Source organism: Eubalaena glacialis, chromosome 6 (genome assembly GCF_028564815.1).
Source record: "Eubalaena glacialis isolate mEubGla1 chromosome 6, mEubGla1.1.hap2.+ XY, whole genome shotgun sequence".
Classification (NCBI taxonomy): domain Eukaryota; kingdom Metazoa; phylum Chordata; class Mammalia; order Artiodactyla; family Balaenidae; genus Eubalaena; species Eubalaena glacialis.
In genome coordinates, this window is record NC_083721.1 from 7950195 (window position 1) to 7977326 (window position 27132).

At 38.5% G+C, this 27132-nt stretch overlaps 1 protein-coding gene across 5 annotated transcripts in view; it reads right to left on the bottom strand.

Annotated features, from left to right (window-relative positions):
• Positions 1–6854: 6854 nt before the first annotated feature.
• Positions 6855–27132, bottom strand: part of DYRK1A (dual specificity tyrosine phosphorylation regulated kinase 1A) — a 138624-nt gene continuing 118346 nt past the window's right edge. For all 5 annotated transcript variants that reach the window (XM_061193924.1, XM_061193920.1, XM_061193925.1 and 2 more), the window contains 5 exons: positions 24714–24860; positions 22709–22849; positions 14331–14637; positions 13723–13847; positions 6855–7496 (listed from right to left, as the gene is read on the bottom strand). In XM_061193924.1, the coding sequence (XP_061049907.1) occupies positions 6876–7496; positions 13723–13847; positions 14331–14637; positions 22709–22849; positions 24714–24860 (1341 nt within the window). In that variant the 3' untranslated portion in view covers positions 6855–6875. The remainder of the gene's footprint in view (positions 7497–13722; positions 13848–14330; positions 14638–22708; positions 22850–24713; positions 24861–27132) is intronic.

Here is a 27132-nt window from a genome sequence, read left to right on the forward strand (position 1 = left end):
GGCTAAAAATGTAAGATATGCCTTCAAGTGGGAAAAGGGACGTGGCGAGAGGCCACCGGACACATGACGGCCAGGTTGAATGACAGTGCTTGTTAAAAAATGGGCCCTTTCCATAGTTAGGCCTCCAAACGGCTTCCTTTAAGTTACAGAGAAAAATCCTTTATAAAACATTTAAATATCACACATTATATCAAAGCAAACTACGAAACACACAACCTCAAAATTCTAAAATAGATGTAGGTACTGTGCAGTAGCAAAATCAAGTAGTAAAGGAATAACATCCAGTTACAGACTCCAGAAATAAAAGTAAACTGGAAAATAATCCTATTTAATCATTCATAGAGAACACTACTCAGTTTCCCACAGGATGCTTGTTAAATTTATATAGAAGTAGATCCATTCATACTGTGGACTCAAGCTCTCTAGTTACAAATTATATTTATTGAGCACTTCCTACATTGTGCTAAGATTCTTATGTACATTATCTCAGTGAAGCCTGCATAAAATCCCAGAGTGGATACTACAGTTATTCCCATTTTACCAAAAAAAAAAAAAAAAGGAAAGTGAGGCTTAGAGAAGTAAAACAACTTGCCCAGGATAAGAGCAAGGATAGCAAGGATTTGAACCCGATTCTAGAGTTGAAAACCGTGGCCACTGTGCTGTGGAGCCCTCCTGAATGTCTGCACGCTCAGACCAGGTGGCTCATGCCCTGGAGAATCCGCCACTGGGCCAACAAAGACCACGCGAGACTGAGGTGTGAAGCAGCACGGCCCAGCCCCATCTCTGGGAAATAAACTTAACACGTGCCATTCTCATGGGACATCTGAGAGCTACTGATAGGATGTCACACCAACCCCTTCCAAAAGGGAAGATGACAAGAAACAAACTGTGAAAGGTTTACACACTTACATCTGCCATTTTCTGCCTTTCTTGGAGGTTTGTTTATATTTTATAATGCAGGATAAGTTGTGAATTTTAATTACCCATTGATATATATTTAATTATATACACTTCAATAATGAAACTATTTTAAAATGTTCTTCAGTTCAGACTCCTGTCCGGTTAGCCAAGCCTATCTCTGGGCCCTCCGAGTCATCCTATGCAAGGGCACGGTCACCTGTAAAGCCACTTAAAAAGCAGAGACCCAGGCCCCACTCCCAACTCTCTGAATTAAAAATTCTGGAGCGTGATCAGCACATTTTATAAAGTTCTACGGGTGCGTCAGATGTGTGGCAGGGTCGGAAACTCATTTTAAATTGATGAGCACTGATTTAACAGTTTGGTAAGATCACCTAGGGTTCACCAAACACACCGTTTCTTTCCCCTAGATCTTGCTTACGGATTTGCTGGGCAATTAATGGAGCAGTGCCTGAAGTCAACTACTTCACCCAGCTCAGGATCCCCTATGTCATGTCACCTCTTCAACAGACTGGGGCTTGCCTGCGATGTACATGAAAAGACTTTCTCCTTAGGGTCACTATTTCACTACATCGTGCTTTAGATCTTTAAAAACATAAATAATCCTTTGACACCATCAGAAGTCATCTTAGTGTCCAGGGAGCTGACAAGCCCCATCCTCACCCAGCCTGCTATTGCATTCCTATGCAACAGTGAGTCAAGGGTGACTCACCAACTCACCATCCTGGGCTCTATTTTAACCAACTCAACACTCTCCTGGCAAAGCTGTTCCTTCTTGACAGACCTCCCTGGGCCCCAGCCCTGGGCCCAGCTGCTCAGCTGGTGTCACTGGCCCTGCCTGAGGAAGAACTGCCACACACCCAGGGCCTACCCCTCTATTTTACCTTTGGCTCTGAATCCTCCCCTTTGGCTGCAGCTTCAGCTAAAGACCTGAGGCAATTATAGTGATTAATGAGTAAATATTGGGAGTAAAATTTATAAGAATAAAATTAAAATTTACAAAAGTATTTTAAATAAACTGTGGTCTTTAAAACAGACGAATGTATATAATTCCTACATGGCCTTTCCACATGTTGCAACCTGAAAAATCCTCAAGTATCTTTCTAGATCTGAGAGCACACGGTTGACCACGCCCGAGCCAGCATCACCCAAGGGAGCCACCTTCACCGGGAACAGGTGTGCGCTCACTCACGGCCCATCTCCTCCATCCTTCACCAGGAGCTTTGTCACCCATTTTTCCTGCCGCACATTTAAACTGCGTTTATACCAGCCAACAAGATTCCTACCGCAGTACCTCTGTTCCTTCAGAACCCAGTTGTGACTGGACAATGACATCCAGTTAAGGCACAAGGAAGCGAACTGAAGGTTCATCTTCCCTCCTCGCTGCTCTGAAGCAGCATCCCCAAGTCCTGCTGCAGGTGGCAGGGAATCATGACATGCCAAGACTGAAACTTAGTCTTTCCCACCGCTCTCTTTAATAAAAGGTCATACCCTCAAGGTGTGAAATTATGTAAAAAACAAAACAAAAACCTTGTGTTTTCATGTAAAGAAGCTGATATTGAAACCTGTGGGGCTCTACCTAGTTATCTGGTACACATTTAAATCATTGTGTTTTAGTTGGAAAAATACTTTCGTCTTTGAAGATCTAAGAAACCGGAAAAAACTGATGACAAATACCTCGGGCCGTCTCTGTGTTAAGGTGAATGTTATCCCCCAAAGTTATGATGCAAGAACACCTTAGCTCTTTTATCATGTTTTCCTGTGAGCAGCTGAAACCAGGGACCTTGGCTGTACATAACGCCAAAGAGGAAGAAAAACGCACAAACCGACAAGACCACTTACCGTCCTAAATGAGTCTTCCACAAAAAAAATAACGAGTGCTTTAAACACAGGGATATGTAGGAATGACTACTAGTGTGAAAGCCCAGGTGATACCCACAAGACGGTTCTCAGGGGACGGGGAGACAGGTTACTGCTATGCATTATGAGGGATGATGAAGAATACAATAAGCTATGTTCTTAAGGTTTTCTTGTTCTTTGCACTAAAAATTACTTGACGTATGTTTTCACCCTAGGAAACAAGTCTCGGGAAGGAGATCCATGGTTAAGAAAATGAGACCTTCTACTCTGCACTTCCTGACACCAAAGGCTTCCCAATGTCGAGCCATCCCAAGGATTCTAAGAAATCTGAATAGACTCAGTATACCGATCGGTTTTTCTCCTAACCCTAATCTTAAAATTTCAAACTTTTTTTCATATATGGCACTAAGACCAAGTTCTGTATCTGGAATGAACCATCTGATCTGTTAGCTTTGGTCACCACTACAAAAATGGATATAAAAATGAGTACTGAACTTGTATTCTGAGAGCTAACAAAGGCAGGCCAAAAGGAAACTGGAGAACTAATCTAGAAGAAATTTAGCATTTACTACCTCATCATTGTATTGCCTTATTATGAGACTTACTATAACAATAAGTTTAACAACACAGGAGCTGGGAAACACAATACAGCAGTAAACAGAGTAGTCATCTTGTGGGCCTTACATAATTATTGTAGCCTTAATGATTCTTCACATGTATCAATAGTTCTAATATTCATTAAATAAACATAAGCCTTAGTTTTTTGGAGTCTGATATACAAAATGTGCCACTTACCTATCAAATGCTCATTACCCTAAGAAAAACACTAAAGGAACTTCCTTTCATACATGTGGTAAGTGCACTTTATGTAGACAATCTGAACTTTACAAAATCACATTTAAATTTACAGTAAGTTTTTTTGCTTTCTGAAAGCCACCTTAATGTACACTTACGCAGGCTAACTTATAAAAAAGAGGAGACTTTAGGTTAGGATTAATTCACTGTGGCAGGAATTCTAGACTTCCTTGTATAAAGTCCCTGATAGGCTCCCATCAAGGATCTGGGGAAAGAGGAACGATACTATTTGTATTTCCTCTTGCTTCCAAGCAGGTCAAATCCTAGAGAAAATCATCTAACTCTCACATCCATCCTAAACATGACAGACTATGAGCATTTTGAATCAAAGAGAAACTGTGAATATCAAGAAAAGAAACAATTTTAAAAAATCAAAATGGTCTGTTAAACCTCCAATGTTTACTTTCCAAGATTTCTGAAGCCTACGTTGATGTAACTACTGTTTTCCTTTCCACACATTTGACTAAACTTATAGTCAGTATACCTACCAGACCATTACCTGGACCAGGTTAATTGCATAGGAAGATTTCGACTATGTTTACATTTTTCTTAAATTAATTTTAAAAAAGCATAGTAAAGAGTCTGAGGACAAATTATTCAACTGTTTATCATACATAAGACCGCATGACTATAATACAAAGGGGGGTTCTTTTTCATTTAACGTTACAATATACACAGCAAGTCCGGACCAGATCTTACAATCTGCACACAGGTATTTAACCTTTTCCATGCTGTTTATGTTTACAATGCACAGAAGTCCTGTAACCAAACCGTGTAGTAAAGCACACAAAACTGGACTGTAACGTAACACACTATGCAGAAGCATTGGATTTCATGACTTCCTTTATGTAAAGAGCGGTTTAGAAACTGCTTTCGTTTTTTGGTGCTTGCTAAGATGTGGCAACCAGCGCAGAAGAAAATGACCTGACCCATGTATCTTCACCTTATATTCCTAAACAGCAGTGACTACTGAATTCCTTTTGCTATTGCTAGACTCAAGATGATGTCCTTTTATGCACTGTAAACTTTATGAACTACCGAGTTCAAAAATCCATCCACAGGCTTGACATTTAATTACAAAATAAATATGGATTTCCTGATTAACAACAAAAAAAATTTTTGTGGTTTATAAAAACGGATATTCCCAAGTTTCCATTCACATTCACATAGTTTTAAGCCTTTTTTCTTTTGTCACTGTTCACGTATAAAAACCTGCTTTTGTTCAGAAAAAATTGACCTAGTCAGCCACACGGAACTGACCAATAAAAAGTAACGTGGTGTTTCTGCTGAGCTGTTCTGAACAGGGTTATCGGCAGAGGTAGATTACTGCTTCTTTTCTAGGCTTCTTTGATCCCCGACAGGTAAATTCCTTAATCTTCATTCTCCCAACTCAACCGCTCAAAAGCAAAAGCTTAACACCATAAGATTGGTCAATTTAAAATGGGAACACAAATTTAGCAACTGCCAGACTGTGTTACATTAAGGCAGCATAATCTCAAAACTAGGCACCTGTTAAACACCAGCCTGTTCCTTTCAGGTCACGCATGAAAGTTTTGCTTTACTCGTGATCATATTTTGGACCTGTTGGTGCAACCAAGGTCTTGCTTTCAAGTTTACAAGTAGGTTAATCAGGAATACAAGAATCAACTGCTGGTTCCACAGCTTCTGGATCCAGTGTCCCTTTACCTTCAGAAGCCTGAACACATTATGGATGTAACAGCTGTTGTAATCTTGAGTTAGATGTCAATCTATTATGTTCAGTACACAGATTGCTGTAAATGTATTGGCTATGGATTCAACAACAGTTCCAGTTTTGTTTAAGCAATAGTACAGCCATAATTTTCAACTGACATTTAAAAATGGTCTAGTTACACCTTGTGTCAAAGTGCAGAACTGCTACATTATTGGTTACAGACATCTATGTGCTATAAAAACAGCTTTGGTACAATAAATTATCAAAAAAGAAAATAAATTTTTGTAAAATTCACAGCATAATTGTGAGGCAAAAAAGCAGTCACATAAAATTCTGCATTTTTTTAAAAATGTTCAGGATGAACAGAAGACATCTTTGTGCAGAAGAAATGGTGGAGATACCACGTGCCGAGAAAAAGCAAAAGAAAAAGTAAAAAGCAGGAAGGGACACAGCTGTAGCTATTTCCATCAAAGCAAACCACTACTTCTGTGACCTTCAACCAATAAGGAAGTCAACTTTATGACACACGCAAAGTGACCTTGCAATACCTTACAATTAGTGGGTCACAAAAGTCTATTTTAAAAGAAAGGCCTCTTGAATTACCCATTCTCTGTGTTTTCAGCATTAAGGACTGTCTGCAAAAGCATGTCCAAAAGTGATTGCATCTGAAATGGTAGGCTCTTCTAATTTCGAGTCCAAATCCATAAGGCCAAAGGTTATCCCAAAGACCACCACTCAGACCTCCCCAGGACTGGCCACAACTGACCCGTTGATTGCTTCTCAGTGCACCTTGGTTAGGAGACCAGTCACGTTCCGTTACTATCTCACTGTGGCCTCAACAACGGGAGACCCACAGGATCCCGGGCAATTGCTGCTTTGCTCCTCAGTAGGTTCAGACAGGAGAGCTCTGATCCCGCCACTTAGCATGCTTACCGCGCCTTACAAACTCCAATACAACCGTCCCTTCCATACAGCTGAAGGTGATGTTTGTGTGAGCTGGAGGTCCCTCTTCCTTACAGTACTGCATTTCCGTGCCCAAGTGTGTTTAGAGGACTTAAAAACCCAAATTTCCCACCCCCCACCCTAAACAAAATGAAAACAAAACAAAAACGGGACGGAAAAAAGGAAAGACAAAAAAGGAAGGAAAAACACCCTCCTGGGGCCCTTTATGCAAATTATGTGCAGTGCCTTTTATTTTAAAATTAGTTGGCAAATGATTAAGACCAACATCTGAACAACAACTTCTGTGGAATAGAAAGACAAAAACCCCACTATGACTGGGATGTGGCGAGTTAAAATGGGGGAGGCAAAAAGAGGACACCTCTGAGCTATCCGTGAAGATGGGTTTGGACATGGCTCTTTTAAAAACTTCATTGTCCCTTTGCAATCTTTTCAAGTTAAAAAAAAAAAAAAAAAGTCAGCTTTGCCCTCTTGTAGCGGTTCAGTGTGTTAATCTCCTTCTGATTCAAGCAGCTTTGCACTTTGTTTTTTGGAAAAAAACACCACTTCTATAAAAACACACAAGAAACAAACTCAAGTTTCAATTTAGTCACGAGCTAGCTACAGGACTCTGTTGCACACAAACTCCTGTCATGGGGGACTCTTCTCTATCAGCCCCTTGCCTCATTGTCAGATGTCCTTCAGTCATGTAATGTGCAGGACCTGTATTAGCAGAAAATTGGTATGTTGGATGTCCAGCTATGCCAGTCTCTTGGCGGGGATTGGAGTAGACGGTTAAATTAACGTCCATAGCTCCATTCTGTCCAAAGTCCAAGGTATTAGCAGCCACTGGGCGATTCTGGTAGGCCTGATTGCCTTGATTACCAGTAGAGGAGGAAGATGTAGAGGAAGAAGTAGTTGAGGAAGACAGGGATGTCATGGAGTGGTGACTATGGCCAACCTCCATAGAATCCTGGGTAGAGGAGCTATTTGTTGGAGAATTGTAGACCCTTGGCCTGGTCCGGTTGCCCAAGGCTTGTTGTCCATGGTGGTGGTGGTGATGGTGGTGGTGGTGATGGTGATGGGAACTGTTTCCATGGTGATGATGCAATGCATTCTGTTGAGGGGCTACATGAAAGGTTGTTTCTTGAACGGGATGAGTTTCAACAGTGACTTGTGTAGGAGCTTCAGTGCCTGACCAACCAACGGGAGCAGGAAATTGCTGACGCACCTGTAAGAACAGATTTTAAAACCATTTATTAAGAGTACCGTTTCCAAGCTTTAATCTTCAATAAAAAGTTACAACACCAGCATTTACATTAGTTAGAGAGAGGGTTTTGAAACTTTAATGTGTTAGACAGTTCCATAACACAAACTTCCAAATGTGTTCAAGAGTGAAAAATATTTTATTATGAGAGCTTCAATTTTTAGCAAGTTACACCCATACTCATATATTTTACTCGCCACTTTCTTTCCTTGGGAGCACTGTTTATGCCAGGAGTCAGCAAACTTCTTCTGGGAAGGGCCAGATAGTAAATATTTCTGACAGGTCAAAAGGCATTCTTTACCTCCCCCCTAAAGCTCCTCCTCTCTCCAATCTTTCCTGTTTTAATAGAACCACTAGTACCCATCTAGCTGCTCAACCATTCCTCTATCCAAACAATCAGCAAGTACTACTAAAGCTACCTCCAAAATAGAACTCAAATCTGGCCTCTTTTCTCCATCTCCACCACGACTACTCTATCCTAGGTCACTATCATCTCTTGCCTAGACTAATACAACAGCCTCCTAAATCAACTCCCATCTTCCATCTTTGCCTTTTTCCAAACCATTCTCCAAAGAGTAGCAAGAACAGTCTTTTTAAAACACAAATCCAAATTAGGCAAGAAAAAGAAAAGTCATCCACATTGGAAATAAAGAAGTAAAATGGTCACTACCTGCAGATGACGTAACATTATATATGGAAAACCCTAAAGACCCCGTTAGAAAAACTGTTAGAACTAATAAATGAATTCAATAAGGTTGCAGGATATAAAATCAATACACAAAAATCGACTGCATTTCTATACACTAATAATGAAACAGAAAAAGAAAACAGTCCCATATACAACTGTATCAAAAAGAATAAAATATCAAGAAATAACTTTAACCAAGGAGGTAAAAGACCTGTAGAAGAAGAAGGTCTGGAAGAAGAAGACACAAATAAATGGAAAGACAGTCCATGCTCACAGACTGGAAGAGTGTAAGAATCAATGTTGTTAAAATGTCCAAACTACCCAAAGCAATCTACAGATTCAATGCAATCCCCCACAAAATTCCAATGTCATTTTTCAAAAAAAAAAAAAAGAATAATCCTGAAATTTGTAATCCACAAAGAAACCCAAATAGCCAAAGCAATCTTGAGAAAGAAGAACAAAGATGGAGGCATCATGCTCCCTGATATCTAACTATACTACAAAGTTATAGCAATTAAAACAGTATGGTACTGACATAAAAACAGGCACATAGATCAATGGAACGGAAGAGAGAGCCCAGAAATAAATCCACGCGTATATGGTCAATTAATTTATGACAAAGGAACCAAGAATATACAATGGAGAAAGGACAGTCTCTTCAATAAATGGTGTTGGGAAAACTAGATAGCCACATACCAAAGAATGAAACTCAACCACACTAGCTTACACCAAACACAAAAATTAACTCAAAATGGATTAAAGACTTGAATGTAAGACCTGAAACTATAAAACTCCTAGAAGAAAACACAGGCAGTAATAAGCTCCTTGACATAGGTCTTGGTGATGATTTTTTGAATCTGACACCAAAGCAAAAGCAACAAAAGCAAAAATAAATAAATGGGATGACACCATACTAAAAAGCTACTGCCCAGTAAAGGAAACCATCAACAAAATGAAAAAGCAACTTACTGAATGGGAGAAAATATTTGTCAATCATATTATCTGATAACAGGCTAATATCCAAAATATATAAAGAACTGATAAAACTCAACAGCAAAAATCCAAACAATCTGATTGAAAAATGGGCAGAAGATCTGGCTAGATATGTTTCCAAAGAAGACATACAGATGGCCAATAGGTACAGGAAAAGAAGCTCAACATCATGAACCATCAGGAAAATTCAAATCAAAACCACAACAAGATATCACTTCACACCCATGAGAATGGCTATTATCAAAAAGACAACAAATAGCAAGTGTTGGTGAGGATGTGGAAAAAAGGGAACCCTCATGCACTGCTTGGTGGGAATATAAATTAGTGCAGCCACTATGGAAAACAGTATGGAGGAGGTTCTTCAAAAAATTAAAAACAGAACTACCATATGATCCTGCAATTCCACTTCTGGGTATTTATATGAAGAAAACAACAACACTATCTTGAAAAGATGTATGTACCCCCATGTTCATCCACTTCAGCATTATTTACAATAGCCAAAATATGGAAACAACCTAAGTGTCCATTGATGGATGAATGGATAAACAAAATAATCCAAAATCCATAAACAATCTGGCCAATGCTCATTTCTCCAACCTTTTCCTCTTGCCGCCTAAGTTCCTACTACACAGGATCTTCCTTCTGTTCCTCTACCTAGTCAACATCTTTCAAAAGCCTCAGGGTGTTTGTACTTACTGTTCCCTTCTGCCTAGAATGCTCTGATTTCTAACTTCTGCTTGGATGCTTCTTTCTCATCATTTCAGTTCCAGAGTCTTCCCTCACCACTCTGGCTAATGCTCCCCCAATTTCTGTGGCAGAGGTTCCAAACTGTCCTCAAAAAACACACTCTCCTTCCTGAGCACAAGGCTGCACTACGCTTACTCCCCAGCCCCCCCTGTACTTCGACATGGCCACACGACCGTTTTAGTCGACGGCGTATGAATGGAGGTTCCTATGTTACAGCCAGATCTGGCCCACAGAATACATCCCAAGTCATTCTGCCTGCCAGATGCAGCAGACAGCTAGGCCCTTGGGGATGGGGCAGTCATAAGATGGTAGGAACCCAGGATGCGGGAGAGAGCCACGCCACTAACCTGAATACCCACTCTGGACTACTACATAAAAAAGAAACTGCACATTCTTTAAGCTACCATATTTTGGGGGGGGTCTACCTGTTATCAGTTCGGCCTATCTGAATTAATACATCCCACCCAACAGATCACTATTCTCTATTACATTATCTTGTCTTATTTTCTTTTTAACAGTTAATAGTACTTGCAATTTCTATTCATTTGATTCGTTTTACTTATTTTCTGTGTCACGGTAAGCTCTAGGAAGGCAAAGCCTGTGTCTTTATCACCAGTGGCTAGCACAGATCATTAAGACCACTCAACAAAGGTGGTCTCAGAATCAAAATTCAAGAAATACTATTGAAAATAATCCAGTAGAAAAATAGAAAGTTCTCAGAAAATACTAATGGTTCTTAAACTATGAAGCTACTTAAATTCATGGAAAGAAAGAATAAGCGAAATGTAACTATACTCTGTCCAATACCAGGTTTTTCAGTTCAGACTGATCCAAAGGTGATCACACTGACTGCTTCTCCAAACTCTGTTAGTGGGAGGCTAAACTGCTAAAACTATATGGAGAGCAATTTGGCAACAGCTATCAAAATGACAAACCACATTACTCTTTGACCCAGCAATTTCACATCCAGGAATTCGTATCACATATAAACTGCATGTGTGTGGATGATTTATATATAGGGTTACTTATTACAGCATTATTTGCAGTAGTAAAAAAGATTGGAAATAAGCTAAATGTCCATTAATAGGGAACTACTGCCATGACTTGGAATATCTAAACAATGGAATACTGTGTGACTGTTAAAAACAAAACAAAAAGAATGAAAAAGCTCCCTATATAATGATACAGAAAGAGCTCCATAATATATATTTTAAAACATATGTAAAACATGTTAAAATAAAAAAACAAGATGTGAAACAGTGTGCACGGTATGCTACCATTTGTGTACAAAGGTTAGGTGAAGGATATACATTTGTATTTGCTTGCATATGTATAAAACATCTCAGAAAGACTACATAAAACTAATAACATTAATTTAGAAACTGGGAGAAAGGGACGGAAGAAGGAAGGAAGGAAGGAAGGTCGTTCTAAAGAATTAGGGAAAGCCTCTGGCAGTGATATTTAAGACCTGAAGGATATATAGTAGTTACCAAAGCAAAGACGGAGGAAAAGCTTATTCCAGGCTGAGCACGGTCAATGTGAGAAATGTGAAAGGGAACATGGTATATAGTCTGAAAAATGAAAAAAAAAAAAAAATTCCAGGAAGACCAGAATGAATGAAGAGGAGGAAGGATGCCTGGGTAGGGGCCAGATCACAGAAATCACTGAATCCTTTGTAAGAAGTCTCAATTTTTTTTAAGTACAAGAGAAAGCCCGAAACTGGCTGAAAGCAGGGGAAAGGGCTGGATCAGACTGCTCTACTGAACATTCACTTGGCTGCAGAGAAGAGAACAGAGGTGGACTGGTGAATGAAACTGGATGCTGGAAGTCCAGCTGGAATAATCTTTACAGTAAGATAAGCTAGAGATGATTGTACCAAGGGGGTGAAGTAGAGAGAACAGACACATATGCAGGATATTCAGAATCCATACTATTTACCATTGGATTCAAGGTGGGGGGTGAGAGAGAGAGGAGTCAAGGATGAACTCCCCAGGTGCCAGGTGTACGACCTGAGCAAATGGGTAAATTCAGGGCCATTTGTATTGATACAGATAAAAGCAGATGAGCTGTGGTGGAGGAGAAAATGGTGACATCGGTTTATAGGATGCATCTGTAGTGTTATGCTGTAGGGCCTTCCAAAGCGGTATTGATAGTAAATGATTAGAAATAAAGGCGTGGGGCTCAGGAGTGAAGTCTAGATCAGAAATAAAGACGTAAAGTGACCGACATCGAGATGGTAGTTGCAGTCATTGGTAAGAGCAGGTGAGGTCACCAGGAAGTGTTTAAGGTGAGAGACAGGGCACAGACCACCCACGTTACGTGGCCGAGGGGGAGAAGAGAATCCGAAAAGGAGGCAGTGAAGGAAGGGGGTGGGCCGGGATGAGGGCCATCCTGTCCAGGAAGGCAGAGGAGAGTGCTACAAAGAGCACGGAGAAGCCAGGGCTGTGTCAATGTGAGTGAGGGCCAGAGAGAGACAAGCGACTGAGTGTCCGCCGGGCTCCTCAGTAATGATCACTGTGACTCCACAGGAACAGTTTCCTGAGTTGGGAAGTAGCCCAATTGGAGCAGCTGAAGACTTCTTAAAGGGTGAAGTAATAGTAGCAGAAATGTGGGGCGAGGAAGACAAGGGCCAGGGAAAGGTTTTGCTTCGGATGGGAGAGAGCTGGGGACGATCAGGTGCTGACAGGGAGAAGGCGAGCAGAGGACACAGGGGCCAGCGGCTGAGCAGGCCGAAGTCCTGTGCGGGTGGGAGGAGAGGGGCAAGGCCTGAGGTGGCTGGCCCCAGGCAGGAGCTGCTGCCCCTGCTGACAAGGGGCGGGAGAAAGGGGACGGGCACACATGGAGGCTGGGCGAGGTGGCTGGTGACACGCAGTGAGGCGTTCCTTTCTGAGGACTGTCCCTTACACAGTGAGGAGTGAGGGAGAACAGAGAAGGGGAGGCAAAGGTTTCCAGCAAGAGTAGAAGAGTCTGAAGCAATTATTAAAGAGAATGGGAGCACGATGAGATGACCTGAGAAACATGTAAGCTTGCCCAAGCAGATTCTGGTGACTATGAATTAACAGGGGTAACAATGCATCTACAGGTATGCCTTTCTCCACCAGCACTCAGCTGCCCCAGTCCCAAGAATGGGCAGTGATATTCATCAACTTCCATTTTATTTCTCATTAGATAATATACTTGCCTCTCATTATAAACATCATAATGCAGTACTCAGTATGAATTAACTTATTATTTTACAAAGAGTGTTTAATAAACATTTTGACTACCGTCATCTGCTTCACCCCTTACAAAAATTTACTTAATTAGATCCTCTTTAACAAAAAACCTTCAAAACAAAAAATGGAGGTGAAAATCAAACCGCAAACTGATTCAGAATCTAGGACTATCAGTGATAGCAGATCACGAGAGGCAGTGGAGTGCAGTAATTAAGATCACGCACCTCAGAAAGTTCCCTAAACCTTGAAGTCACAGTTCCCAAAGTAAAATGAAAATCCAAACAGGGCAAGGCTCAAAATGCTGCCGGAGTAAACGAGATAAACAAACACCTGGAGCAATGGCTGGTATGCACTCAATAAACGGCAGCTATTTCTAAACACGGAGGGAAAAAGTTGCAAGGATGTGTAAGTTAGAATTCCTTACAACCAAGGAAGCTATGAACCTTTTAGAGTAAATGACGTTATCATTCTAAAAACACTTGGCATCCAACACTGGTACCCCCGGGCACAGTGGAGGGCGTGAATGAAGGGCTGTGTGACCGCTCACCTGGGGGCTGTGTGTCTCACAGTCCATGGCCTGGACGGCGGCCGTGAAGTGCCCGCCGCTGTGCCGATGCTGGTGCGTTGGGTCCGACCTGGCTCTCCCACTGTTGCTCGTCCCCGATGATCCACCTGAAGTATCACAACACGGTACAGCTTGTGAGTGTAAAGTTAATTTTGTTCAAGTATATATCCTAAAACTATAACATTAAAACGGGAAGTGAGTCACCAAAAAAAATCTGTATTAACCTGAAAGTATACCAGGAAGGCTTCCAATTCTCTATGTTCTTTCACATCAACCACTGAACTAAAATATGACCAAGTTTGGTTAAGTCAGGGGAAAACTCAAGCATGTGAACCAAGTATTTCCATTTTAAAAACAATTTAAAAATTTGGCTAATAAAGAGTATTGTTTCCAAGCAGAATTTATTATACGCATAATTAAGTATTAGAGCTTTGGGGGAGGCGAATTTTCTTAGTAGCCACAAAGAATAGATTCGGGAAAAATAATTCCTCCCACCCATTAACAAACTTTAAAAAACTTTAAAATAACCCCCACTTTGTAAAGAAAAGAGGAAACATTTCAACGCCTAATATAATATCAAAAAAACAGACCTGAGCTTGAAGATGTACTGGAGGTGGTGCCCGAAGACTGTGACTGCTCCATGGCAGGACTCGTGGATACACTATTACTTGTATTTGTACCTTCATCAGCTGTTTTCTTGAAAAAGCTGTGCTGCAGGGCATAGTAAGGTTGAATCCGAGTTTTGGGGTCATAATCAAGCATCCTTAAAATGAGGTCTTTGAACTTCAAGTAGTCAGCTACCGTATGACCCGATTCCCCAGCACGACGCCCACCAGGTCCTCCTGTTTCTACTCCGAGAATATTATGAAGTTTGCGGGTTCCTGGTGGTTTATACTCCTAAAGAGAAAAAAGATAAAAAGGCTTTCTCTAAATCTGATGGAATATGTAAAAGCCTACATAATGTCACATATGCTTACATGTATGATAATGTTGAGGCCTTTATTAAAAATATGCTTTATAGTTAGAGCCTCTATATTTTCACACGTACTATTCCGAACACACTGTAGTTAGGAGAAATTCAATTTTGAGACCAGAAATGACTATAAAGATCATCTAGCCCAGAGATCAGCAAACTATGGCCTGGCTCAGAGCCTCTTTTTATATAGCCTCCACTATGAATGGTTTTTGTATTTTTAAAGATTGTAAAAACAAACAAAACCAAGTAAGAATATGCAACAGAAGGCCACAAAGCGGAAACCTTTACTATGGGGTCCTTTACAAAGGAAGTGTGCCAACCAGTGGTTGTGAACCTCTTTTCTGCCCAGTACACCTGTGAACTCAGGAGCACTTACTCAGTAACAGTGGCTCATTAAAGCTTTAAAGATCACTCCTAATAAAGAATCATGGGTCTAACCCTACCTGCTCATATGCAGATAAAAAAATCAAAAGTGAATTATTTATGCCTCATTTTATTGATAGAAAATATGTTTAATAATAAATTGCCTTGATATGTGCTGAGATTTACTGGGAACTCATTTTAACAGATAACAGTATAACCTTTAAAATCCCTATGGATACTGAATTTATTCAGAATAGTATCACTGGATTGTTGCTTCTAGGTACAATGTAGAAATTCGCAAGAGACCATCGCTCTTACTCTAAAATCAAGAACAAGCCAGGCAGGCAAACGACAAAATCACTGCTTTTTAAAAACCTATCAGAGAGCTGAGGACTAAAGAAACCAGATTAACTAAATTCTAGAAAATTAACAGTCTTCCCTAGGAAAGAAGAGACTTATGGTGGGAGAAGGAGCAAATGCCACAGATGTGACTAAGAAGAGTCCAGCCCAACTCCCAACCAACTTCTAACAGCCACGTGTGGCTGGGCCAAAGGATGGGACAGGCAGACGACCCAGGGAGGGTCCCCCAGGGCGCCGCAGAGCTGGGGCCAGAGCAGCAGTATGGACACAGGTCACCCCGAGGCACCAAGAGTCAGCAGCAGGTTGCTGGCTGGGCAACAATGCATAAAAGATCTCTCCAGTTTCCAAACACCACTTAAAACCTAAGAAGACAGTGGAGAATAGAATCTAAGTCAAGCAAACAAACAAAACAAACAAAGCCCAGATTCAGCTAAACTACAAATGAAATTGACTCAGTCTCATCACACTAGTAGCCTGACAGAGTAAGTGGCATGCCTCTTTCTAAAGGGAAATAAGATTTACTTCCATCTCAACTGTTCTTAAATACAGCAAGTCCAACATACATATAAAAAATTACAGACACATGAAACAAACAGAAAGGGTCCATGATCAAGTGAAAAAAATAGTAGAAAACCCACATATATAAATGACCCAAATGTTGAAATTGACAGACAGGTATTTTAAAATAACTATGGGCTTTCCCTGGTGGTGCAGTGGTTAAGAATCCGCCTGCCAACGCAGGGGACACGGGTTCGAGCCCTGGTCCGGGAAGACCCCACATGCCGCGGAGCAACTAGGCCCCTGCGCCACAACTACTGAGCCTGCGCTCTAGAGCCCACAAGCCACAACTACTGAGCCCATGTGCCACAGCTACTGAAGCCCGTGCGCCTAGAGTCCGTGCTCCGCAACAAGAGAAGCCACCACGATGAGAAACCCGCGCATGGCGACAAAGAGTAGCCCCCGCTCGCCACGACCAGAGAAAGCCCGCACACAGCAACAAAGACCCAATGCAGCCAAAATAAATTAATTAATTAACTAAAAAAAAAATAACTATGATAAAAAGAATTTAGTTCAAAAGCTAGGTAACGTGTGGATAGATTGGGGGGGGGGTGTTACTTAAAACTATTTTTTAAAGAGAAGATAAATTAAGTGAAAACACTAGAACTAAAAAAATGCAGAGAATCCATTTAATGGTTTTAACAGCAGACTGGGCTCAACAGAAGAAAAACAATCAGTGAACTAGAAAGACAGAGCAAAGAAATTATCTAAACTAACACACAAAAAGAAAACAAAATGAATAAACCAAACAGAGACCTCTAATAGTAAGCACTATAACATATATTTAATTGAATAATTAGCAGGAGAAGAGAGAGTGAAGCAGAGCAAATATCTGAAAGGATGATGTCTGAGCACTTTCAAAAACTGATGAAAGAGATTAACCCACAGGTCTAACAAACTCAGCAAACTCCATGGAAAATAAATACAAGGAAAACTATACATAAGAACCTAATAGTCAAACTGCTGAAAAATCAAACATAAAAAAAAAAGCAAAAAAAAAAAAAAAAGAGGTTGAACGAAAAGATCCACAAAATTCATACCAGCTTTTATATGTCATGTTTTGAGTGTGTCACCCAAATTGCTTGCTTCTGTACTCTTCTCTTCCACAGAAGATCCCTGTGCTAAAGGCATTTTCCTTCTTCATTATATCCCCAAGTTCTCTTTCTCAGCGTGAGAGCATGCTAAACACAGCTTGCGAAGACCTGAGCTTGCTTTCTAGCCCTACCATTTCTTGCTGTGGTCGCCAAAGAATTTATTTAACACTCTTGAATCTCAGTTTTCTGATGTGTAAAAATGGAACTAAGAATATCTATTATTCCTATCTATCGTCACCTTCTTATTGTGAGAATCAAATAAAAACATCTTAAATTATAATAATAAAAAAAAAAGCATCAAAATCAGCCGGGGGAAGAGAGAGAAATAAACATTTCATAAAGAAAACAATGCTTAGAAAAACCACTGACTTTTCTTCAGAAACAATGTAATACAGAAAACAATGTCATTAACACATTTAAACAACTTCATTTTCTTTTGCTGAAACATAAACCTAAAATTCTATATCAATTTGTAATTTCCATATCCATGGAAAATATCTTCCCAAAAACGAAGGTGAATAAAGGTATTTTCAGATAAACAACTGCTGAGAGAATTCATCAGCAGAAGTTATTCACTATAAAATAAAAAGTTAAAGGAAGTTCTTCAAGCTGACAGAACATAATACAAGACTGAAGTCAGGAACTGCAAAAAGAAATGAAAAATTCTATGGGTAAAATGAAAAGAACTTTTTTTTTTCTTTTGGGCTTGCAGGATCTTAGTTCCCCAACCAGGGACTGAACTCGGGGCCACAGCAGTGAAAGCTCCAAGTCCTAACCACTGGACCACCAGGGAATTCCCGAAAAGAACTTTTTATTTTATTTTTTATGTGTTTTTAAATCTCTTTTAAAAATCATTTTTAATTTAAGTAGTCAATGTGTTGTGAGGGTTATAACATATGCGTAAGTGATATATGACGACAAGAGACGGAAGGGGTTAGATAAAAGCACGTGGTTATCACACGGTTTATCAAGTGATATAACATTTTGTTAAGTTCAACTGGTAAGTTAAAGATGCATGTAGTAAAAGCAACACTAAAAATTACACACAGAAGAATAGCTAAACAGTCAATTAAGAAAAGGTGAAATAAAATACCAAAAAGTACTCAACTCAAAAGAAGGCAGTAAAGAAGGAATAGGGAACAAAGAACAGATAAAACAAACAGAATACAAATAAGGCAAAAGTCTAAAACCCAAACCCCTGAATAATTAAATAGGCTAAATATTCATTGTGAAAGAAAGATACTATTTGACTAGATTAAAAAGGATGACTCAACTACATTTTGTATACAAAAGTCATACTTTACATACAAAAGTATGAACAGGTTTACAGTAAAAGGGTAAAAAACAACACTATAAAAATGTTAAGAATTAAAAAGCCGGTATAGCTAGAGTAATATTAGACAAAATAGACTTAAAGACAAAAATATTATTAGAGATAAAGAGGAATATTTCATGGTAATGAAAGACTGAATTTATCACCAAGTCCTAACAATACTAAATAGGTATACCTATTAAAAGAGCTTCAAAAAACATAAAGCAACTAAAGGAGAGTAAGACAAATCCAGTATCATCACTAAAGATGAACACTCCTCTCAGTTATTGATAAAACAAATATACACAGACACACACAAAGGAAGGATGTAAAGATTCTCAAAGAAAGATAAGGCCAACAGGCACATGAAAAGATGCTCAACATCGCTGATTATTAGAGAAACGCAAATCAAAACTACAATGAGGTATCACCTCACACCAGTCAGAATGCCCATTATGGAGAAGTCTATAAATAATAAATGCTGGAGAAGGTGTGGTGAAAAGGGAACCCTCCTGCACTGTTGGTGGGAATGTAAATTGGTACAACCACTATGGAGAACAGTATGGAGGTTCCTTAAAAACTAAAAATAGAGTTACCATATGATCCTGCAATCTGACTCCTGGACATATATCCAGAGAAAACTAATTCGGAAAGATACAAACACCCCGATGTTCACTGCAGGACTATTTATTGGGTTGGCCAAAAAGTTCGTTCGGGTTCTTCCGTAACATCTTGCAGAAAAACCCGAACTTTTTGGCCAACCCAATACAATAGCCAAGACATGGAAGCAACCTAAATGTCCATCGACAGGTGAGTGGATAAAGATGATGTGGGGTGTATGTATATATATATATAGCAAAATATTACTCAGCCATAGAAAAGAATGAAATAATGCCATCTGCAGCAACCTGGATGGACCTAGAGATTATCATACTAAGTGATATAAGCCAGACAAAGAAAGATAAGTAGATCACTTATATGTGGAATCTAAAAAAAGAAAAGAAAAGAAAGATGCAAATGAACTTACTTTCAAAACAGAAATAGACCTACAGACGTAGAAAACAAATTTATGGTTACCAAAGGGGAAAGGGATGGGGGAGGGATAAATTAGGAGTTTGGGATTAACATATACACACTAGTATATATAAAACAGATAACCAACAAGGGCATATTAGATATTTTGCAATAACCTAGAAGGGAAAAGAATCTGAAAAAGAATATATGTATGTATGTATAACTGAATTACTATGCTGTACATCTGAAACTAATACAACATTGTAAATCAACTACATATACTTCAATTTAAAAAAAACTTTTAAAGGAGAGCATCTTCATAAACTTGAGGAAGGTAAAGATTTCTTAGAATACAAAAAACACTATTCATAAAAAAAGAGATTAAATTTCCTGCTCATTAAAAACTACTACTAAGAAAAGAAATAGGCGAGCCGCAGTCTGAGAATAAATACTGACATATATGTGACAAAGGACTTATATCCATTACATGTTAAATGAAAGAACTCCTACAGCTCAACAATTAAACATCCCAATAACAAACAGGCAAAAGACTGGAAAGACTATCACAAAAGAAGATACATGAATGGCTAATGAGCACATGAAAAGGTGGTCACTATCATCAGTCATGGGGAAATGCAAATGAAAACCACTATATACCCATTAGAATGGCTAAAATCAAAAAGACCAACCACATCAAATGGTGAGGATGTCATGCAACTGGAACTCTCATACCTTGTGGGGATGCAAAATGATAAAACTGTGGGAAACTGTTTGCTCTTTTCTTATGAAGGTAAACACACATACACCCTATGATCTGGCAATTCTACTTCTAAGTAGTGACCCCAGAGAAATGAAAACTTAAGTGTACACAAGTTGATACACGAATGTTCCCAGTAGCCTTATTCATAATAGTCTTAAACTGGAAACAACCCAAACATCCACTGACAGGTAAATATAAATACAGTATTTCCATTCAATGAAGTACTATGAAGCAATAAAACGGAGTAACTTCTGAGACACAATATGGATGAATCTCCAAAAACAATGTCTGTTAAGTGAAAGAAACAAAGTAACAAATACTATACAGATCCCATTTACATGAATTTTTCCTATGAATAGCCAAAACTAACCTATGATGACAGAAATCAGTAACTGAGGGTGAGAGGACAGAAAAGGGTATAAGAGGTGGTGGAAGTACTCTATGCCTTGTTTTAGGTAGTGGATATATACTGTTGTATTTAAAAGTTAAAAAGTTAGAACACTTAAAATACTCATCTTACTGTATATAAATTATACTTCAACAAAATAGCATCGTTTATACTCTTAATTCTTCATCCCCCTTCCCCACCAAAGGAAAAAAATAGATAGTAGGTATGGATTTCATTACTAGGAAGCTAAAATGGGCCCTTGAAACATAAAATGAGAAATTAAAAGTAAAAATAAAATCACTAAGGAAATAAAGCAAACAAATATACCCAATGATAGTGCATGCACACCTGTTTACACTTAGGGTTAAAATCCCTAGTGCATCGTTATAATGTAACCATTTGGTTATGGATTTGATTTTTTTGTTGCTGAAAATTTATTTCTATTTAAAGAGAAGTAATTATTTTACACTTTTAAAAATAAAAGTTTCTTAAGTCAGTTGCTTAATTGCAGCTGAAGAAAATCTCAAATAATCTATGGTTAATTAATATGTATTAAATGTAGGTCAAGATACTCACTTTCAATTTTAAGGGAAAAGATTTAACTACTCTTTTCTGAAATGTCCCCCCTAAACAATTTAAAATAATTATACCTGAATTTTGAAGAAATGATAGGTTACAATTCGCTGTGACATAACTGTGGTTTTATAAGGCAGAGATTAGGGAAATGGAATGAGATGAATGTTTCATTTAGAAAAAGGAAAAAAAACAGCAGAAGAAGAAGGAAAAAAAACTTCAAACTGGAAAAAGAAGTGGCAGCCTGTATTGCAGAGAGATAAAAACATAAAGAAGGCTTCACATCCTCCATGCCAATTAAAATCAACTGGCAGGAGCAACCCTGAATGCTGCAGAAGCTAAGGACTCCTAGGCTGTGTTTTGGTTCAATGGGAAAAGGGGCCATGACTGATAAAGCTATGTGGACAAAGGCAAAAGGATTCAGGATGTCTGCTTGGTATTTTCCATCCCTTCCTTATGGGGAGTAGGCATAATTTAGCTGCCGGATATTACAATGCCTGGAACTTCAGAGAATAAGGCAGAATGCAGTAAGTTACAACTCAATTGTGAAAGATACAATTATATATATATATATATATTTTTAATATTCTTAAAAAAAAAAACCCATTTGATATTAAAAGTTAAGACTCTATAGCTGAAGGTGAATTACAGCACGTAAGCATCATCTTCAGTTCACTGGAAATGACACCTGGTGGCAGCATCGCTAAAACGCAAGGGCAAAATAAAAAGTGTAGCAAAAATAAAATCTCTTAAGTGTTGAAAATGCAAAAACTACAATCACAAGGTGTCTGGTATACGTATCACATACAATCACATATTTATAGATTATTTTCATCTTATACTAGAAACAAACTAGATTACAAAACATATGATTATTTTCAGATATATAAAACAAAGATGTAAATCAAGATGCAAAACTGTTATCATTTACTCTATTAAACTGACATAGTTTAGGTATCTGAAAAAAGTTCTCAGATAAAAGAAAATTACTAAAACGTACCTAACGTGTTAAAAACCTCACTTAAATTTTAAAGATTTTGGAGATGTGAAACTCCTGTTACCCAAGCTAGGAATCTGAAATCTATCACAGGACCATTTAGTCAGTTCATATTCTTGTCACAAACTGCTTAAGTCAAAAATCCTTTTCTCTCATCTGAACTTAAAAAAAAAAAAAGAGCCATTTACTGCAATTATGACTTCCACTGTTCACAGCTGCAGTATTGTTAACTGTGACTTCACTATATACTCAAACTATGAGAAACAAAGGTCAAACTTACTAATTCTACTGTGGAAACAAGGCATGGTGATTTGATCAGCTACCTCAAAAGGCAGACATACAGTTTCAAAATGAAGCCTTAAAGAGCACTAAGCAAACACTGGTCCATACAGTAGTTCAGGTCAAACTCTATAACCAACTTATGAAGAAAATATATACCTAAGTTATCAATGGAACTACTGTTAATAACTGACTTCAGCAACACTGATTTCAAGTAAATACAAAATGCGCTATATAAAGACAGCTCAGTAAAAGAAATTAAAAAGGCTCAAAAAAATTATTTCCCTATTTTACCCGTTTTCCATCTTTGGTCTTCTTTAAGTTCCAAGTGCCATCTGGCAACTTCTCAAAGAACTTTCTTGCTTTTGGTGCTTGGTCAAGAATATGAGCAGGTGGAATACCCAGAACTTCCACTATTTTATTCATCTGATCTACCTGTATTAAAAATAAAAACAAAAAACCTGTAATTTCTACTGTAGGACATCCTATCTGTGCTCATCAATTCAATTCATTCATTCATAAGTTAGAAATAAATAAATCGAGCATCTCCTGTGTGCTGGGCACTCCTCGGGGCAGTAAGCATAGAATAATGAACACAAGAGATAAAAGTCCCTGCCCTCCTTGAGCCCCACACTCCACAGAGGGGAGGGCACACAATTAAGCAAACACGTACATCCATGGGATGGCAGGTGGTCATGGATACAATGGAGAGTAAGGAAATGATTGGAGGGAGTTTTAAAGTTTAAGTTTTGGGAGAATTTTAGTTAAATAATCACACACACAGAAAAAATAAAAAACCCAAAGGCTTAAAAGTGTGGACCCAATAAAAGTATTTTTTTAAAGTGCAGATTAATTCACTCAAATACTGAGCGTCTACTATATGCTGGAAACCATGCCCACTAGAACACAGCAATAAACAAAACAGACAAAAATCCCTGCCCAAAAGTTTGTGTTATAGAGGAAGAGATCACCAAGAAGCAAATACATAATAAGCAAATACATATCAGATGACCACTAAGAACCATGGAGAAAATTAAAAGGGGATGGAGAGTGAGAAGGGCACTGCAACTTAAAATAGGGTGTCATGAAAGGCTTCCCCGAGAAGGTGACATGAGAGCAAAAACATGAAGGCCGCGAGGGCAGGAGCAAGAGCACTCCAGGCACGGAGGAAAGAATGAACGCAAGGGCCCTGGTACAGGCCTGCGGTTCGTAGGGACCTGAGAGAGAGCTGTGTGTGCTGGGCCGGGAGACGGCGGGGGGGACAGGGGACAGGATGGCAGGGAGAGGTGGAGAGAGAACAGGAGACAGAGGGAGTAAGGGATTTTCAAGCTACTCAAAACGGCTCTGGCTTTCACCATGAGTGAGATGGAAGCCACTGAAGTTTCAGATGCTCCTAATATTGTTTAAGCCCATGAAAAAGGTACTATTACCTTTATATTATTTATTATTAAAAGAAAACCAAACACACACTTACGGCAGTTCTGCCAAAGAGCAGCTCACTGGCTAGAGTGAAGTGAATTAAAAGGAAGGAGGAAGGGACACGTTTCTGACACTATTTATTGACAGTTGTATAACCCAGTTCAAGTCATGAAATTTCATTAGTCTTTCTTTTCTCACGTATAAATGAATGGACTGATCACGATCTGCAATGGTTAACTTTTCTTTAAAAAACAAAACACAACAGGATCCCACAAGCAAATAGTTTTAAAACCAATGGAAGCCCATTCCTCTGACTGTAAGGGAGCTTGGCCTCCCTCTCCCTTGCCCTCCCTCCTCCCAGGCACTGCCTCTGACCTTCAAAAATCTTCTAAGAACACAGAATGAACACCTGTGGACTCGCTCTAAAATTCTATAGTCCTAATTTACCCTGAATTATTCAGGTCAAATATTCATCAACCCTACTAGTCATCATTTACTTTAATTTCAAATCATACTCTCAAAATTTACAGTGATGTTTACACTGTTTTTAGGGTGGTCCTCATTTCTTCATTATCATCTTTTTCTGTTCTTATACTTAAAATCTGTAAAATTTACACCAAAATACTTAACATTTTCTAATCTAATTTATTGTTCTCCTCCACTGGCAGATTGAAGGATCTCGCTTCCCATCTCGTAATTCTAAACTCACCGTTACATAATTGAAAAAAAATTAAAAATGGATAAAAATAAGTTCAAAACTGACCTAACACTTGAATGATTCAAGTTGGTAAATAGACGTCTTTTCCTAAAAACAACTTTCAGATTATACTGTCAGAGATTGAAAACAAAAACAGAATTTTTAAAGCGATCCATCATATACCTCATTGGCTCCACTGAACAGAGGTTCTCCAGTGTGCATTTCAACCAAAATACACCCAAGGGACCACATGTCGATAGCAAGGTCATAAGGCATTCCCAGTAGCACCTCTGGAGACCGATAAAAGCGACTCTGAATATATTGGTATATCTGAAATATATTTCAAAATAGTATTAATTCCAAAATAAGTTTTGTTTAACTGTGGTCAACAATGAATTAAGAACACAAGTCTAATATTAACAGCAAAAAATAACTGGGTTATTAGAGTTCGATTTACTGATTTCAACATTAGACTATGAATACTGTTAAAGAACTAAACGTTTTAAGGGAGTGGTAAATCTGACTGTGAAATGCAAAAAAAAAATAATAATAAATATATATATATATATATATATATATATATATATATATATATATAAATATAAATAAATCAAGCCCTTTCATTTAGTTCAATCCTAACCGGTAACCAAGATATATCTTAAAACAATTATGCCTTATTAGAAGAAAATATTATTGAGAACAATTTATCTCCCTCTTAATTATTCTTTCCTGCTATGGCTGGTACTTGGTTTACCATTAATTTAACAGCTAATTTGTATCTAAATTAACCTGAAAGACTTTTTTCAGGTTAATTCAAAGCATTAAGACAGACTCAAACTCAGTACAATGTAATTGAAATTTCAGACACCTGTACTGTACCAGTCTCACAGATAAATCTAGAAACACTGCCACGTAAAGATTCAATTGGGAGTCGTTTCTGACTAATCACTTCTCTACCCTGTCCCCCTCCATCTCATTCTCAGACTTCTTAGAAAAAGAAATCTTGAAATGGATTATATTCGATGAAGTAATCTGAGATGTCTTCAGAGACCAATTCATCTTCACCTGGCCATTTAAAATTTATATCTAGAAATACTACAAAAGCAAAGATAGAGAAAAACAAACAAAATCCTCCTACCCAAACTTCCTAACTTAACACTCAAACGAGGCAGCCAGCAGCATGGAGTCGCTTCTCACGAAAGCTTCTGTGACCTCCACGACTCCAGCCAAATCTGAGAACCATCCCATGCCTCCACAAGCAGGTCAGCCCAACCTTAAGGCCTGCTCAGAGTGAAGAAAGTCTAACTGAAAGGGACCAGGAAGAAGTATTACATTTCCAAGTTTTTATAAGCCAACGGCATCGTGAAGCCCCAAAGACTCCCTACTACTGAGACTTATTTCCCAGCTTAGGAAAGGAAGTTTGTCACCTACCTATCCAGCTGCTTAAAGCAGTAGTTGGGTTATCTACAAGCCTGTGCGCCAGGATCGCCGCCTGAGAAACTTTTTCTGGAACATACTTGCCCCGCCACCTTCTAACACTGAGCCAGCAGACCGAGAACAGGGCCACTGTATGTCTGCTTTGGAAATGACTTCCCATGGGATTCTGATACACTCACATAGTTAAAAACTCACTGAGCTAAAGGTATAGCTGTTTCACTTTGGCTGGAGAGAGACAGTAGTGCTTGATATCAGGGCGGCATATATGATTTGGTTTAAATAGGAAAAATTTTTACAAGTCTAAAATCTATTCAAATGACTCTCAAGACGGGCACATATTTTCCATTTACAATATACTTTATCCCTATTAACAACTATGAGCATCTTTTGATTTTCAGAGGCATCCGAAACTGCAAACTTTGCTTCCCATTCCTTCCATTTTTAAAAATTACTTCAATGTAGCATTGCTACCATAAGATAATTTGCAGAAAATAACAAAAAGACAATCTTGTTAACTGACCATAAACCTTCATGATTAAATTAACCTACTGTATTTAAAAGCTGGAATAAAGTTGGATAGGAAATTTCACTAATTTGGAAAAACAAGAAATGGAAAGCCAATATGAAATAGGAATATCTCCATGTTAGTTATGTTTTTACTTTTTTTTTTTTTAAGAAATGCAGTTTCAATACTTAAAGTAAATAGGAACAACATTTTAAATGAATAAGTATTATCAAATGGTGACCCTAGTTGCTTTCAAGAAGAGAACATCCTGTAACTTCTATTTTATATGCAAAACACTGTTAGAGTAGCTTTCATAATGCTAGAAAGATCCGTAGGAAAATTTTGCTTTCCTAAAATCAGCTAAACCTAAATCTATTTATTGCTACGGACATGTCTGTTTTTAGCACTCTAAAGAAAACTAGTTCGGTGTCATAATTTATTAAACAAAAAAAGGATTTAAACTTATTTATCAAAACAAGTATGTCTATCAACCTAGTAATTTACACTGTATCACTGTGTGTAATGTAAAATTACCTGCATTTTTTTTTACCCATCAGCTTTTGAGGAAAAACATTTATCTTGACCTATATTTAGAGAAATATTTTACAGCAAGGAGTCAATGTTCTATTATTGGAATTTCCCCAAATTTATACTAAGGAC